The sequence below is a fragment of the Oncorhynchus gorbuscha genome, linkage group LG11 (assembly GCF_021184085.1).
Source record: "Oncorhynchus gorbuscha isolate QuinsamMale2020 ecotype Even-year linkage group LG11, OgorEven_v1.0, whole genome shotgun sequence".
Classification (NCBI taxonomy): domain Eukaryota; kingdom Metazoa; phylum Chordata; class Actinopteri; order Salmoniformes; family Salmonidae; genus Oncorhynchus; species Oncorhynchus gorbuscha.
Window position 1 is genome coordinate 85068662 of NC_060183.1, and position 13549 is coordinate 85082210.

General features: G+C 45.7%; 1 protein-coding gene across 1 annotated transcript in view; it reads left to right on the top strand.

Moving 5' to 3' along the window:
* The first annotated feature begins 623 nt into the window (after window positions 1–623).
* The window catches only part of LOC124047739 (sorting nexin-30-like), a 78831-nt gene continuing 65905 nt past the window's right edge, over window positions 624–13549 (top strand). Inside the window, exon 1 of the mRNA XM_046368044.1 lies at window positions 624–1050. Coding sequence (XP_046224000.1) covers window positions 910–1050 — 141 coding nt within the window. The 5' untranslated portion in view covers window positions 624–909. The remainder of the gene's footprint in view (window positions 1051–13549) is intronic.

Here is a 13549-nt window from a genome sequence, read left to right on the forward strand (position 1 = left end):
CACTACACCTGGCTATCACCTGGCTATCAGCGGAGCCTTGTTTTCAGCACCATGGAGTGACTCCTTACCACCACTACACCTGGCTATCACCTGGCTATCAGCAGAGCCTTGTTTTCAGCACCATGGAGTGAATCCTTACCACTGCTACACCTGGCTAACACCTGGCTATCAGCAGAGCCTTGTTTTCAGCACCATGGAGTGAATCCTTACCACTGCTACACCTGGCTATCACCTGGCTATCAGCAGAGCCTTGTTTTCAGCACCATGGAGTGAATCCTTACCACTGCTACACCTGGATACACTTTTGATTGATTGACAATTAGTGCCTTCCACAATGCAGGCAGTGGCTTCAAGTTGCAGCTGGTGAGGAACAACTGCAGAAATGTGCAGGCAAAACCTCTGATCACATTCATTTAACCATTATTATTTACAATGATGGCTTAGGAACAGTGAGTTAACTGCCTTGTTAATGACAGATTGACCTTTTCAGTTCGGAGATTTGTCCTATCAACCTTTAGGTTACAGGCCCAACGCTCTTACCACTGGGTTACCTGCCGCCCCTGGTGGTTGTATTGTTCATGCAGTGGACATGTAGGTGCAAGTGGGACAATTTTATCCCAATAATGCAACACAATTTGAAAGGATCTGACCAACGATTGTCACCCGAATTGACAAAAGTGATCCACTCGAACGCGCCCTCCGGCTCAAGCGTTGTATTACTTCCGGTACTGTTATTGTACTTCCGAGACTGCGCGGTGCGAGTCACCTGACGGTTGTGTGGTTGCAGCCAGCGGGTTCAGCATTTGATACACGGGATTGGAAATAATCACAAAACAAACCATAATTTCAGGCCAAGAAACGAAGACATTTTCCGGTAAATCCGTTGTCGGTTTCCCCCTCGCTTGCACAATGAGTGCCTGCACCCCTAAATCTCTGGCTTCGTCTGGACAAAAACCCATTCAGGAGATGTGCCATCCGCTCGGAGCCGAGGAGGCAGTTCTCACACCCAGTCCAGATGTCAGAAACCTCACTAGCAGCATTGGAGAGAAGGTATGATAGATAGATAGATAAATACGTTAAGATACTTTGGGGTTACGCGGATTGAGGATAATAACCGGCTAACGTGGTTACCAAATGCTTTCAGATGTATTTTTTTCTGAACGCCAAACCACATATCTTCTCCAATATGACATTTTATCAGTGTGTCCTGTATACGTGTAATAGATCTGGTGACAGAGCTGTTTGGAGACTGATTTCCATTGATTACTTGAAGCTACATGGATTCAGTGAATTCACGATATGGTATCGACTATAGATGCTTGTTGTTGTGACTGTCACTAGTAAAAAAATTAAAATAAAAAAAACACCTAACCAAACATTGTTTAACTCTGTATAACATTTTGTAAATGAATCCATGCCAAAGGTTTTCTGATCACGGGATAAAGATGGAGTCATCAAGCTGGAGATTCCTTCTCCAGTAGTTTGTAAAGAACACAAGATAACAATATCACACAATACACATGAATACCAGGTCCAGTTTAATATCACACGTAGCCTCTAATACACATGAATACCAGGTCCAGTTTAATATCACACGTAGCCTCGAATACACATGAATACCAGGTCCAGTTTAATATCACACGTAGCCTCGAATACACATGAATACCAGGTCCAGTTTAATATCACACGTAGCCTCTAATACACATGAATACCAGGTCCAGTTTAATATCACACGTAGCATTGAATACACATGAATACCAGGTCCAGTTTAATATCTCGAATACACATGAATACCAGGTCCAGTTTAATATCACACGTAGCCTCGAATACACATGAATACCAGGTCCAGTTTAATATCACACGTAGCCTCGAATACACATGAATACCAGGTCCAGTTTAATATCACACGTAGCCTCGAATACACATGAATACCAGGTCCAGTTTAATATCACACGTAGCCTCGAATACACATGAATACCAGGTCCAGTTTAATATCACACGTAGCCTCGAATACACATGAATACCAGGTCCAGTTTAATATCACACGTAGCATTGAATACACATGAATACCAGGTCCAGTTTAATATCACACGTAGCCTCGAATACACATGAATACCAGGTCCAGTTTAATATCACACGTAGCCTCGAATACACATGAATACCAGGTCCAGTTTAATATCACACGTAGCCTCGAATACACATGAATACCAGGTCCAGTTTAATATCACACGTAGCATTGAATACACATGAATACCAGGTCCAGTTTAATATCACACGTAGCATTGAATACACATGAATACCAGGTCCAGTTTAATATCACACGTAGCCTCGAATACACATGAATACCAGGTCCAGTTTAATATCACACGTAGCCTCGAATACACATGAATACCAGGTCCAGTTTAATATCACACGTAGCCTTGAATACACATGAATACCAGGTCCAGTTTAATATCACACGTAGCATTGAATACACATGAATACCAGGTCCAGTTTAATATCACACGTAGCATTGAATACACATGAATACCAGGTCCAGTTTAATATCACACGTAGCCTCGAATACACATGAATACCAGGTCCAGTTTAATATCACACGTAGCCTCGAATACACATGAATACCAGGTCCAGTTTAATATCACACGTAGCATTGAATACACATGAATACCAGGTCCAGTTTAATATCACACGTAGCATTGAATACACATGAATACCAGGTCCAGTTTAATATCACACGTAGCATTGAATACACATGAATACCAGGTCCAGTTTAATATCACACGTAGCCTCGAATACACATGAATACCAGGTCCAGTTTAATATCACACGTAGCCTTGAATACACATGAATACCAGGTCCAGTTTAATATCACACGTAGCATTGAATACACATGAATACCAGGTCCAGTTTAATATCACACGTAGCATTGAATACACATGAATACCAGGTCCAGTTTAATATCACACGTAGCCTCGAATACACATGAATACCAGGTCCAGTTTAATATCACACGTAGCATTGAATACACATGAATACCAGGTCCAGTTTAATATCACACGTAGCCTTGAATACACATGAATACCAGGTCCAGTTTAATATCACACGTAGCATTGAATACACATGAATACCAGGTCCAGTTTAATATCACACGTAGCCTCGAATACACATGAATACCAGGTCCAGTTTAATATCACACGTAGCCTCGAATACACATGAATACCAGGTCCAGTTTAATATCACACGTAGCCTCGAATACACATGAATACCAGGTTCAGTTTAATATCACACGTAGCATTGAATACAATGAATACCAGGTCCAGTTTAATATCAATCTGTTGTTGAATACAGAATACAGATGTCAGTTTAATATCACACGTAGCATTGAATACACATGAAACAAACAGGTCCAGTTTAATATCACACGTTTTGTCGAATACACATGAATACCAGGTCCAGTTTAATATCACACGTAGCCTCGAATACACATGAATACCAGGTCCAGTTTAATATCACACGTAGCATCTCTAATACACATGAATACCAGGTCCAGTTTAATATCCACAATAGCAGTTGAATACACATGAATACCAGGTCCAGTTTAATATCACACGTAGCATTGAATACACATGAATACCAGGTTCAGTTTAATATCACTATGGGGATTGAATACACATTTATACCAGTTGTTTAATAATGTGTGCCTTGAATACACATGAATACCAGGTCCAGTTTAATATCACACTGTAGCATTGAATACACATGAATACAGGTCCAGTTTAATATCACACGTAGCCTCGAATACACATGAATACCAGGTCCAGTTTAATATCACACGTAGCATTGAATACACATGAATACCAGGTCCAGTTTAATATCACATGTAGCCTAATACACATGAATACCAGGTCCAGTTTAATATCACACGTGCCTCTAATACACATGAATACCAGGTCCAGTTTAATATCACACGTGCATTGAATACACATGAATACCAGGTCCAGTTTAATATCACACGTAGCCTCGAATACACATGAATACCAGGTCCAGTTTAATATCACACGTAGACCTCAATACACATGAATACCAGGTCCAGTTTAATATCACACGTAGCAGTGAAATGCTGAATACAACAGGTCCAGTTTAATATCACAGTGAAATGCTGAATACACATGAATACCAGGTCCAGTTTAATATCAAATGCTGAATACACATGAATACAGGTCCAGTTTAATATCACACGTAGCCTCGAATACACATGAATACCAGGTCCAGTTTAATATCACACGTAGTGATCGAATACACATGAATACAACAGGTCCAGTTTAATATCACACGTACAGTGAATACACATGAATACAACAGGTCCAGTTTAATATCACAGTGAAATGCTGAATACAACAGGTCCAGTTTAATATCACACGTGCAATTGAATACAACATGAATACCAGGTCCAGTTTAATATCACAAGAGCCTCGAAACACATGAATACCAGGTCCAGTTTAATATCACACGTGCCTCGAATACACATGAATACCAGGTCCAGTTTAAATCAGCGTAGCCTAAATAACAAATACCAGGTCCAGTTTAATATCACACGGCCTCGAATACACATGAATACCAGGTCCAGTTTAATATCACACGTAGCCTCGAATACACATGAATACCAGGTCCAGTTTAATATCACACGTAGCCTGAATACACATGAATACCAGGTCCAGTTTAATATCACACGTAGCCTGAATACACATGAATACCAGGTCCAGTTTAATATCACACGTAGCCTTGAATACACATGAATACAAGGTCCAGTTTAATATCACAGGGTGAATACACATGAATCAAGGTCCAGTTTAATATCACAGGGTGCCTCGGTACAGATGAATACCAGGTCCAGTTTATATCACACGTAGCATTGAATACACATGAATCCAGGTCCAGTTTAATATCACACGGCATTGAATACACATGAATACCAGGTCCAGTTTAATATCACACGTGCCTCGAATACACATGAATACAGGTCCAGGTTTGAGAAACGTAATCTGTTGTTGATACAGAGCAGATGTTGTCATTTTAAAACCATGGTCTGGAAATCAGTGGTATTTAAAACATAAACAAACAGTCATAGATAGTTGAGCTCGTTTTGTGATACTGTTGGTTTCTTCAGAGTGGGATGTCCGTACAGAGTCAATGTGGAGGCTAGCCTGACAACAGGACTGTGTTCTCCAGAGTCAATGGGACATCTCCTTCTCATGGCCTGTGGCCAAATGGCACCTGATTCCCAATATAGTGCACTACTTTTGACCAGAGCCCTCTAAAAAGTCAAAGTGGAGGCTATATACAGGGAACAGGGTACCGTTTGGCCAGAGTCAGCCTGGATGCTATCTATGGGGATTGTTTACTTTTTATTACTTGTTGTATCATAATGTGTGTAGTGAAAATGGGGCCAGGCTAAACACAAGCTGTGGTCTGTTCAGAGATGCATTATGTTTACAAATAGCAGGAGAAGTAGAACACTAAACAATGTCCTTTCTCTCATAGCGGGTGCCGCGCACAGGCTAAAGATACATAATAATATTCATATTATTTGTCACATGCGCCGAATACAACAGGTGTAGTAGACCTCACAGTGAAATGCTGAATACAACAGGTGTAGTAGACCTTACAGTGAAATGCTGAATACAACAGGTGTAGTAGACCTCACAGTGAAATGCTGAATACAACAGGTGTAGTAGACCTCACAGTGAAATGCTGAATACAACAGGTGTAGTAGACCTTACAGTGAAATGCTGAATACAACAGGTGTAGTAGACCTTACAGTGAAATGCTGAATACAACAGGTGTAGTAGACCTTACAGTGAAATGCTGAATACAACAGGTGTAGTAGACCTCACAGTGAAATGCTGAATACAACAGGTGTAGTAGACCTCACAGTGAAATGCTGAATACAACAGGTGTAGTAGACCTTACAGTGAAATGCTGAATACAACAGGTGTAGTAGACCTTACAGTGAAATGCTGAATACAACAGGTGTAGTAGACCTTACAGTGAAATGATGAATACAACAGGTGTGGAACTTAGTGAAATGCTTACTTACAAGACCTTAACCAACAATGCTTTAAGAAGTCAATATATATATATTTTTAAGTGTTAAATAAAAAATAAAAGTAACATGTTTAAAGAGCAGCAATAAATAACAATAACGAGGCTATATACAGGGTGTAACGGTACAGAGTCAATGTGGAGGCTATATACAGGGTGTTACGGTACAGAGTCAATGTGGAGGCTATATACAGGGTGTTATGGTACAGAGTCAATGTGGAGGCTATATACAGGGTGTTACGGTACAGAGTCAATGTGGAGGCTATATACAGGGTGTTACGGTACAGAGTCAATGTGGAGGCTATATACAGGGTGTTACGGTACAGAGTCAATGTGGAGGCTATATACAGGGTGTTACGGTACAGAGTCAATGTGGAGGCTATATACAGGGTGTTACGGTACAGAGTCAATGTGGAGGCTATATACAGGGTATTACGGTCTCAGAGTCAATGTGGAGGCTATATACAGGGTGTTACGGTACAGAGTCAATGTGGAGGCTATATACTGGGTATTACGGTCTCAGAGTCAATGTGGAGGCTATATACTGGGTATTAGGTAATGAGTCAATGTGGAGGCTATATACTGGGTATTACGGTACAGAGTCAATGTGGAGGCTATATACTGGGTATTACGGTACAGAGTCAATGTGGAGGCTATATACAGGGGGTATTACGGTACAGAGTCAAAGTGGAGGCTATATACAGGGGGTACCGGTACAGAGTCAATGTGGAGGCTATATACTGGGTATTACCTTAGAGTCAATGTGGAGGCTATATACTGGGTATTACGGTACAGAGTCAATGTGGAGGCTATATACAGGGGTATTACTGGCATACAGAGTCAAAGTGGAGGCTATATACAGGGGGTACCGGTTTGACAGAGTCAATGTGGAGGCTATATACAGGGGGTACCGGCCCAGAGTCAATGTGGAGGCTATATAGGGGGTACTGGTTTGACAGAGTCAATGTGGAGGCTATATACAGGGGGTACCGGTACAGAGTCAAAGTGGAGGCTATATACAGGGGGTACCGGTACAGAGTCATTGTGGAGGCTATATACCGGGGTACCGGGTTCAATGTGGAGGATATATGACCAAGGCCCATACAGAGTCAAAGTGGAGGCTATATACAGGGGGTACCGGTACAGAGTCAATGTGGAGGCTATATACAGGTGATACCGGTATAGAATCAATGTGCGGGGGCACTGGTTAGTCAGGGTAAATGAGGTAATATGTACAGGTAGGTAGAGGGACTATGCATTAAAGTTACTATGCATAGATAATAAACAGAGAGTAGCAGCAGTGTAAATGAGGGGTCTGGGTAGCCCTTTGATTAGCTGTTCAGCAGTCATAGCTTGGTGGTAGAAGCTGAGACTTATCCTAGACTAAAAAGCATTTTCAATAGAGATTGGCCATTGATTTAAGCTTTTTAGTCCAGGGATAGACCTTAATCTGTGTCCTGCAAACCTCCCCATAATCTTGGTTGAAGCATTCCTGGCGTTCCACAGTGTAATGCATTACTAATGCTGCCTCCTAGGTCTCGAGGAATTAGGCTGTAGCTGGCGTTCCACAGTGTAATGCATTACTAATGCTGCCTCCTAGGTCTCGAGGAATTAGGCTGTTTTAAACCATCTTTCCATAAATCACTGGACTGACCTTAAAGAAATCCTTTCAAGAATGTGTTCATTTGTTATCATAGTTTAGCGTCATAGTTTGGGTACAATAAGGAGCTTGCTTCCTGTGCTCATCAACTCAATAGGCCATTCTTTCTTTGCCTTATGATCTGAATATGCAACAGAACCTCATATAAATGAATGCACAGTGACGGGCTGAATCACAACTGGCATCCTCTTACCTAGGGAATGCTCTGTTTTGACCAAGGCCCATCGGGCTCTGTTTTGACCAAGGCCCATAGGGTTCTGTTTTGACCAAGGCCCATAGGGTTCTGTTTTGACCAAGGCCCATAGGGTTCTGTTTTGACCAAGGCCCATAGGGTTCTGTTTTGACCAAGGCCCATAGGGTTCTGTTTTGACCAAGGCCCATAGGGTTCTGTTTTGACCAAGGCCCATAGGGTTCTGTTTTGACCAAGGCCCATAGGGTTCTGTTTTGACCAAGGCCCATAGGGTTCTGTTTTGACCAAGGCCCATAGGGTTCTGTTTTGACCAAGGCCCATAGGGCTCTGTTTTGACCAAGGCCCATAGGGCTCTGTTTTGACCAAGGCCCATAGGGCTCTGTTTAGACCAAGGCCCATAGGGCTCTGTTTAGACCCAGGCCCATAGGGCTCTGTTTTGACCCAGGCCCACAGGGCTCTGTTTTGACCCAGGCCCACAGGGTTCTGTTTTGACCCAGGCCCACAGGGTTCTGTTTTGACCCAGGCCCACAGGGTTCTGTTTTGACCCAGGCCCACAGGGCTCTGTTTTGACCCAGGCCCACAGGGCTCTGTTTTGACCCAGGCCCACAGGGCTCTGTTTTGACCCAGGCCCACAGGGCTCTGTTTTGACCCAGGCCCACAGGGCTCTGTTTTGACCCAGGCCCACAGGGCTCTGTTTTGACCCAGGCCCACAGGGCTCTGTTTTGACCCAGGCCCACAGGGCTCTGTTTTGAAAATTGTTGATCGACCAATTGGACAACATATTAAAAAGTGTATTTATCCATATATTGACACATCCTGTGTTTAAAAAAAATCAGCTATATGCCACGAGCTTGTCTGATGCTTTAAGCACAGTTTTTGATTAAGTCATTAAGACACAAATGACTAGAGGGAGCACAGCAGCCTTTTCAACTTAAAAAAGTTGCCTATTACCTCCAATTCCCTCTGTAGAATAAAATAAAAAATAAATTTAGTTCACATCACCTCGTTCTCTCTACAGCTCCACCAGTCTGTCTGTCTCCATCACCTCGTTCTCTCTACAGCTCCACCAGTCTGTCTGTCTCCATCACCTCGTTCTCTCTACAGCTCCACCAGTCTGTCTGTCTCCATCACCTCGTTCTCTCTACAGCTCCACCAGTCTGTCTGTCTCATCACCTCGTTCTCTCTACAGCTCCACCAGTCTGTCTGTCTCCATCACCTCGTTCTCTCTACAGCTCCACCAGTCTGTCTGTCTCCATCACCTCGTTCTCTCTACAGCTCCACCTGTCTGTCTGTCTCCATCACCTCGTTCTCTCTACAGCTCCACCAGTCTGTCTGTCTCCATCACCTCGTTCTCTCTACAGCTCCACCAGTCTGTCTGTCTCCATCACCTCGTTCTCTCTACAGCTCCACCAGTCTGTCTGTCTCCATCACCTCGTTCTATACAGCTCCACCAGTCTGTCTGTCTCCATCACCTCGTTCTCTCTACAGCTCCACCAGTCTGTCTGTCTCCATCACCTCGTTCTCTCTACAGCTCCACCAGTCTGTCTGTCTCCATCACCTCGTTCTCTCTACAGCTCCACCAGTCTGTCTGTCTCCATCACCTCGTTCTCTCTACAGCTCCACCAGTCTGTCTGTCTCCATCACCTCGTTCTCTCTACAGCTCCACCAGTCTGTCTGTCTCCATCACCTCGTTCTCTCTACAGCTCCACCAGTCTGTCTGTCTCCATCACCTCGTTCTCTCTACAGCTCCACCAGTCTGTCTGTCTCCATCACCTCGTTCTCTCTACAGCTCCACCAGTCTGTCTGTCTCCATCACCTCGTTCTCTCTACAGCTCCACCAGTCCAGTCTGTCTGTCTCCATCACCTCGTTCTCTCTACAGCTCCACCAGTCTGTCTGTCTCCATCACCTCGTTCTCTCTACAGCTCCACCAGTCTGTCTGTCTCCATCACCTCGTTCTCTCTACAGCTCCACCAGTCTGTCTGTCTCCATCACCTCGTTCTCTCTACAGCTCCACCTGTCTGTCTCCCATCACCTCGTTCTCTCTACAGCTCCACCTGTCTGTCTGTCTCCATCACCTCGTTCTCTCTACAGCTCCACCAGTCTGTCTGTCTCCATCACCTCGTTCTCTCTACAGCTCCACCAGTCTGTCTGTCTCCATCACCTCGTTCTCTCTACAGCTCCACCAGTCTGTCTGTCTCCATCACCTCGTTCTCTCTACAGCTCCACCAGTCTGTCTGTCTCCATCACCTCGTTCTCTCTACAGCTCCACCAGTCTGTCTGTCTCCATCACCTCGTTCTCTCTACAGCTCCACCAGTCTGTCTGTCTCCATCACCTCGTTCTCTCTACAGCTCCACCAGTCTGTCTGTCTCCATCACCTCGTTCTCTCTACAGCTCCACCAGTCTGTCTGTCTCCATCACCTCGTTCTCTCTACAGCTCCACCAGTCTGTCTGTCTCCATCACCTCGTTCTCTCTACAGCTCCACCAGTCTGTCTGTCTCCATCACCTCGTTCTCTCTACAGCTCCACCAGTCTGTCTGTCTCCATCACCTCAAACGTTCTCTTTTTTCTCCACCAGTCTGTCTGTCTCCATCACCTCTGTTCTCTCTACAGCTCCACCAGTCTGTCTGTCTCCATCACCTGTTCTCTCTACAGCTCCACCAGTCTGTCTGTCTCCATCACCCGTTCTCCTACAGCTCCACCAATCTGTCTGTCTCCCATCACCAGGGTTCTCTCCAAGGTAGCTCCACCAGTCTGTCTGTCTCCATCACCTCGTTCTCTCACAGCTCCACCAGTCTGTCTGTCTCCATCACCTTTCTCTCTACAGCTCCACCAGTCTGTCTGTCTCCATCACCTGTTCTTTACAGCTCCACCAGTCTGTCTGTCTCCATCACCTCGTTCTCTCTACAGCTCCACCATGTCTGTCTCCATCACCTGGGGACCGCTACAGCTCCACCAGTCTGTCTGTCTCCATCACCTGGGCCACAGCTCCACCAGTCTGTCTGTCTCCATCACCTCGTTCTCCGCTAGAGCTCCACCAGTCTGTCTGTGACCATCACCTCGCCTCTACAGCTCCACCAGTCTGTCTGTCTCCATCACCTCGTTCTCTCTAGAGCTCCACCAGTCTGTCTGTCTCCATCACCTCGATCTCTCTACAGCTCCACCTAGTCTGTCTCCATCACCTGTTCTCTCTACAGCTCCACCAGGACTGTCTCCATCACCTCGTTCTCTCTACAGCTCCACCAGTCTGTCTCCATCATCGGGACTCTCTACAGCTCCACCAGTCTGTCTGTCTCCATCAACTCGGACTGCTACAGCTCCACCAGTCTGTCTGTCTCCATCAATCACTCTACAGCTCCACCTGTCTGTCTGTCTGTCTGCTAGATGGGGACCTGTCTGTTCCATCACCTCTAGCTCCACCTGATGTCTCCACACCTAGATCCACCTGTCTGTCTCCATCACCTCTGCTAGATGGGGACTCTACAGCTCCACCAGTCTGTCTCCATCACCTCGTTCTCTCTACAGCTCCACCAGTCTGTCTGTCTCCATCACCTCGTTCTACTACAGCTCCACCAGTCTGTCTGTCTCCATCACCTCGTTCTCTCTACAGCTCCACCAGTCTGTCTGTCTCCATCACCTGTTCTCTCTACAGCTCCACCAGTCTGTCTGTCTCCATCACCTCGTTCTCTCTACAGCTCCACCAGTCTGTCTGTCTCCATCACCTCGTTTCTCTACAGCTCCACCAGTCTGTCTCCATCACCTTGTTCTCTCTACAGCTCCACCAGTCTGTCTGTCTCCATCACCTCGTTCTCTCTACAGCTCCACCAGTCTGTCTGTCTCCATCACCTGTTCTTCTACAGCTCCACCAGTCTGTCTGTCTCCATCACCTGTTATCTAGCTCCACCAGTCTGTCTCCATCACCTCTGTTCTACAGCTCCACCTGTCTGTCTGTCTCCATCACCTTGTTCTGTTACAGCTCCACCAGTCTGTCTGTCTCCATCACCTCGTTCTCTCTAGAGCTCCACCAGTCTGTCTGTCTCCATCACCTCGTTATCAGCTCCACCTGTCTGTCTCCATCACCTCTCTCTACAGCTCCACCAGTCTGTCTGTCTCCATCACCTCGTTCTTTCTACAGCTCCACCAGTCTGTCTGTCTCCATCACCTCGTTCTCTCTACAGCTCCACCAGTCTGTGACCACAGTCTCTGTCTGTCTCCATCACCTGTTCTCTCTACAGCTCCACCAGTCTGTCTGTCTCCATCACCTCTTTCTCTACAGCTCCACCAGTCTGTCTGTCTCCATCACCTCGTTCTCTCTACAGCTCCACCAGTCTGTCTGTCTCCATCACCTTGTTCTCTCTACCAGTCTGTCTGTCACCAGATGTACAGCTCCACCAGTCTGTCTCCATCACCTAGATTCTACAGCTCCACCAGTCTGTCTGTCTCCATCACCTCATGTGATCTTTCTACAGCTCCACCAGTCTGTCTGTCTCCATCACCTTAGTTCTCTCTACAGCTCCACCAGTCTGTCTGTCTCCATCACAGTCTGTGATCTGCTCCACCAGTCTGTCTGTCCATCACCTGTGATCTCTCTCTACAGCTCCACCAGTCTGTCTGTCTCCATTAGATGACATGTTCTGTGATCTCCATTAGCTCCACCACCAGTCTGTCTGTCTCCATCACCTTAGATTCTCTCTACAGCTCCACCAGTCTGTCTGTTATCCATCAGCTCCACCAGTCTGTCTGTCTCCATCACCTACAGCTCCACCAGTCTGTCTGTCTCCATCACCTCGTTCTCTCTACAGCTCCACCAGTCTGTCTGTTATCCATCACCAGTCATGTGATCTCCACAGCTCCACCAGTCTGTCTGTCTCCATCACCTGTTCTTTCTACAGCTCCACCAGTCTGTCTGTCTCCATCACCTTGTTCTCTCTACAGCTCCACCAGTCTGTCTGTCTCCATCACTGTTCTTAGATCTACAGCTCCACCAGTCTGTCTGTCTCCATCACCTCGCTCCACCAGTCTGTCTCCATCAGCTCCACCCCAGTCTGTCTGTCTCCATCACCTCGTTCTTTCTACAGCTCCACCAGTCTGTCTGTCTCCATCACCTCATGTGATCTGTTCTACAGCTCCACCAGTCTGTCTGTCTCCATCACCTCGTTCTCTCTACAGCTCCACCAGTCTGTCTGCATCACCTCGTTCTCTCTACAGCTCCACCAGTCTGTCTCCATCACCTCGTTCTCTCTACAGCTCCACCAGTCTGTCTCCATCACCTCGTTCTCTCTACAGCTCCACCAGTCTGTCTGTCTCCATCACCTCGGTTCAAACGGTGCATGTTGTTTCTTTCCTCTAAGCCATCATTGTTTTGGTCTCAAATGCTGAGTACTCATTGGCTATTGGCAGCAGTCCCTGCCCAATCATGTTGTAGCCCTGTTCATACTACAAGATGCACGACCACCATTTCTGACGTGTCAGAAATTTCAACAGATCCATAGATGAAACAATCTCAGTCTCCGACAGGGTTCTGGTGGCATATCCTTCCGATAGCGTTCCAGACACGGGTCAAATCTATGCCAAGGTACATTGATGCTGTTCTGGCTG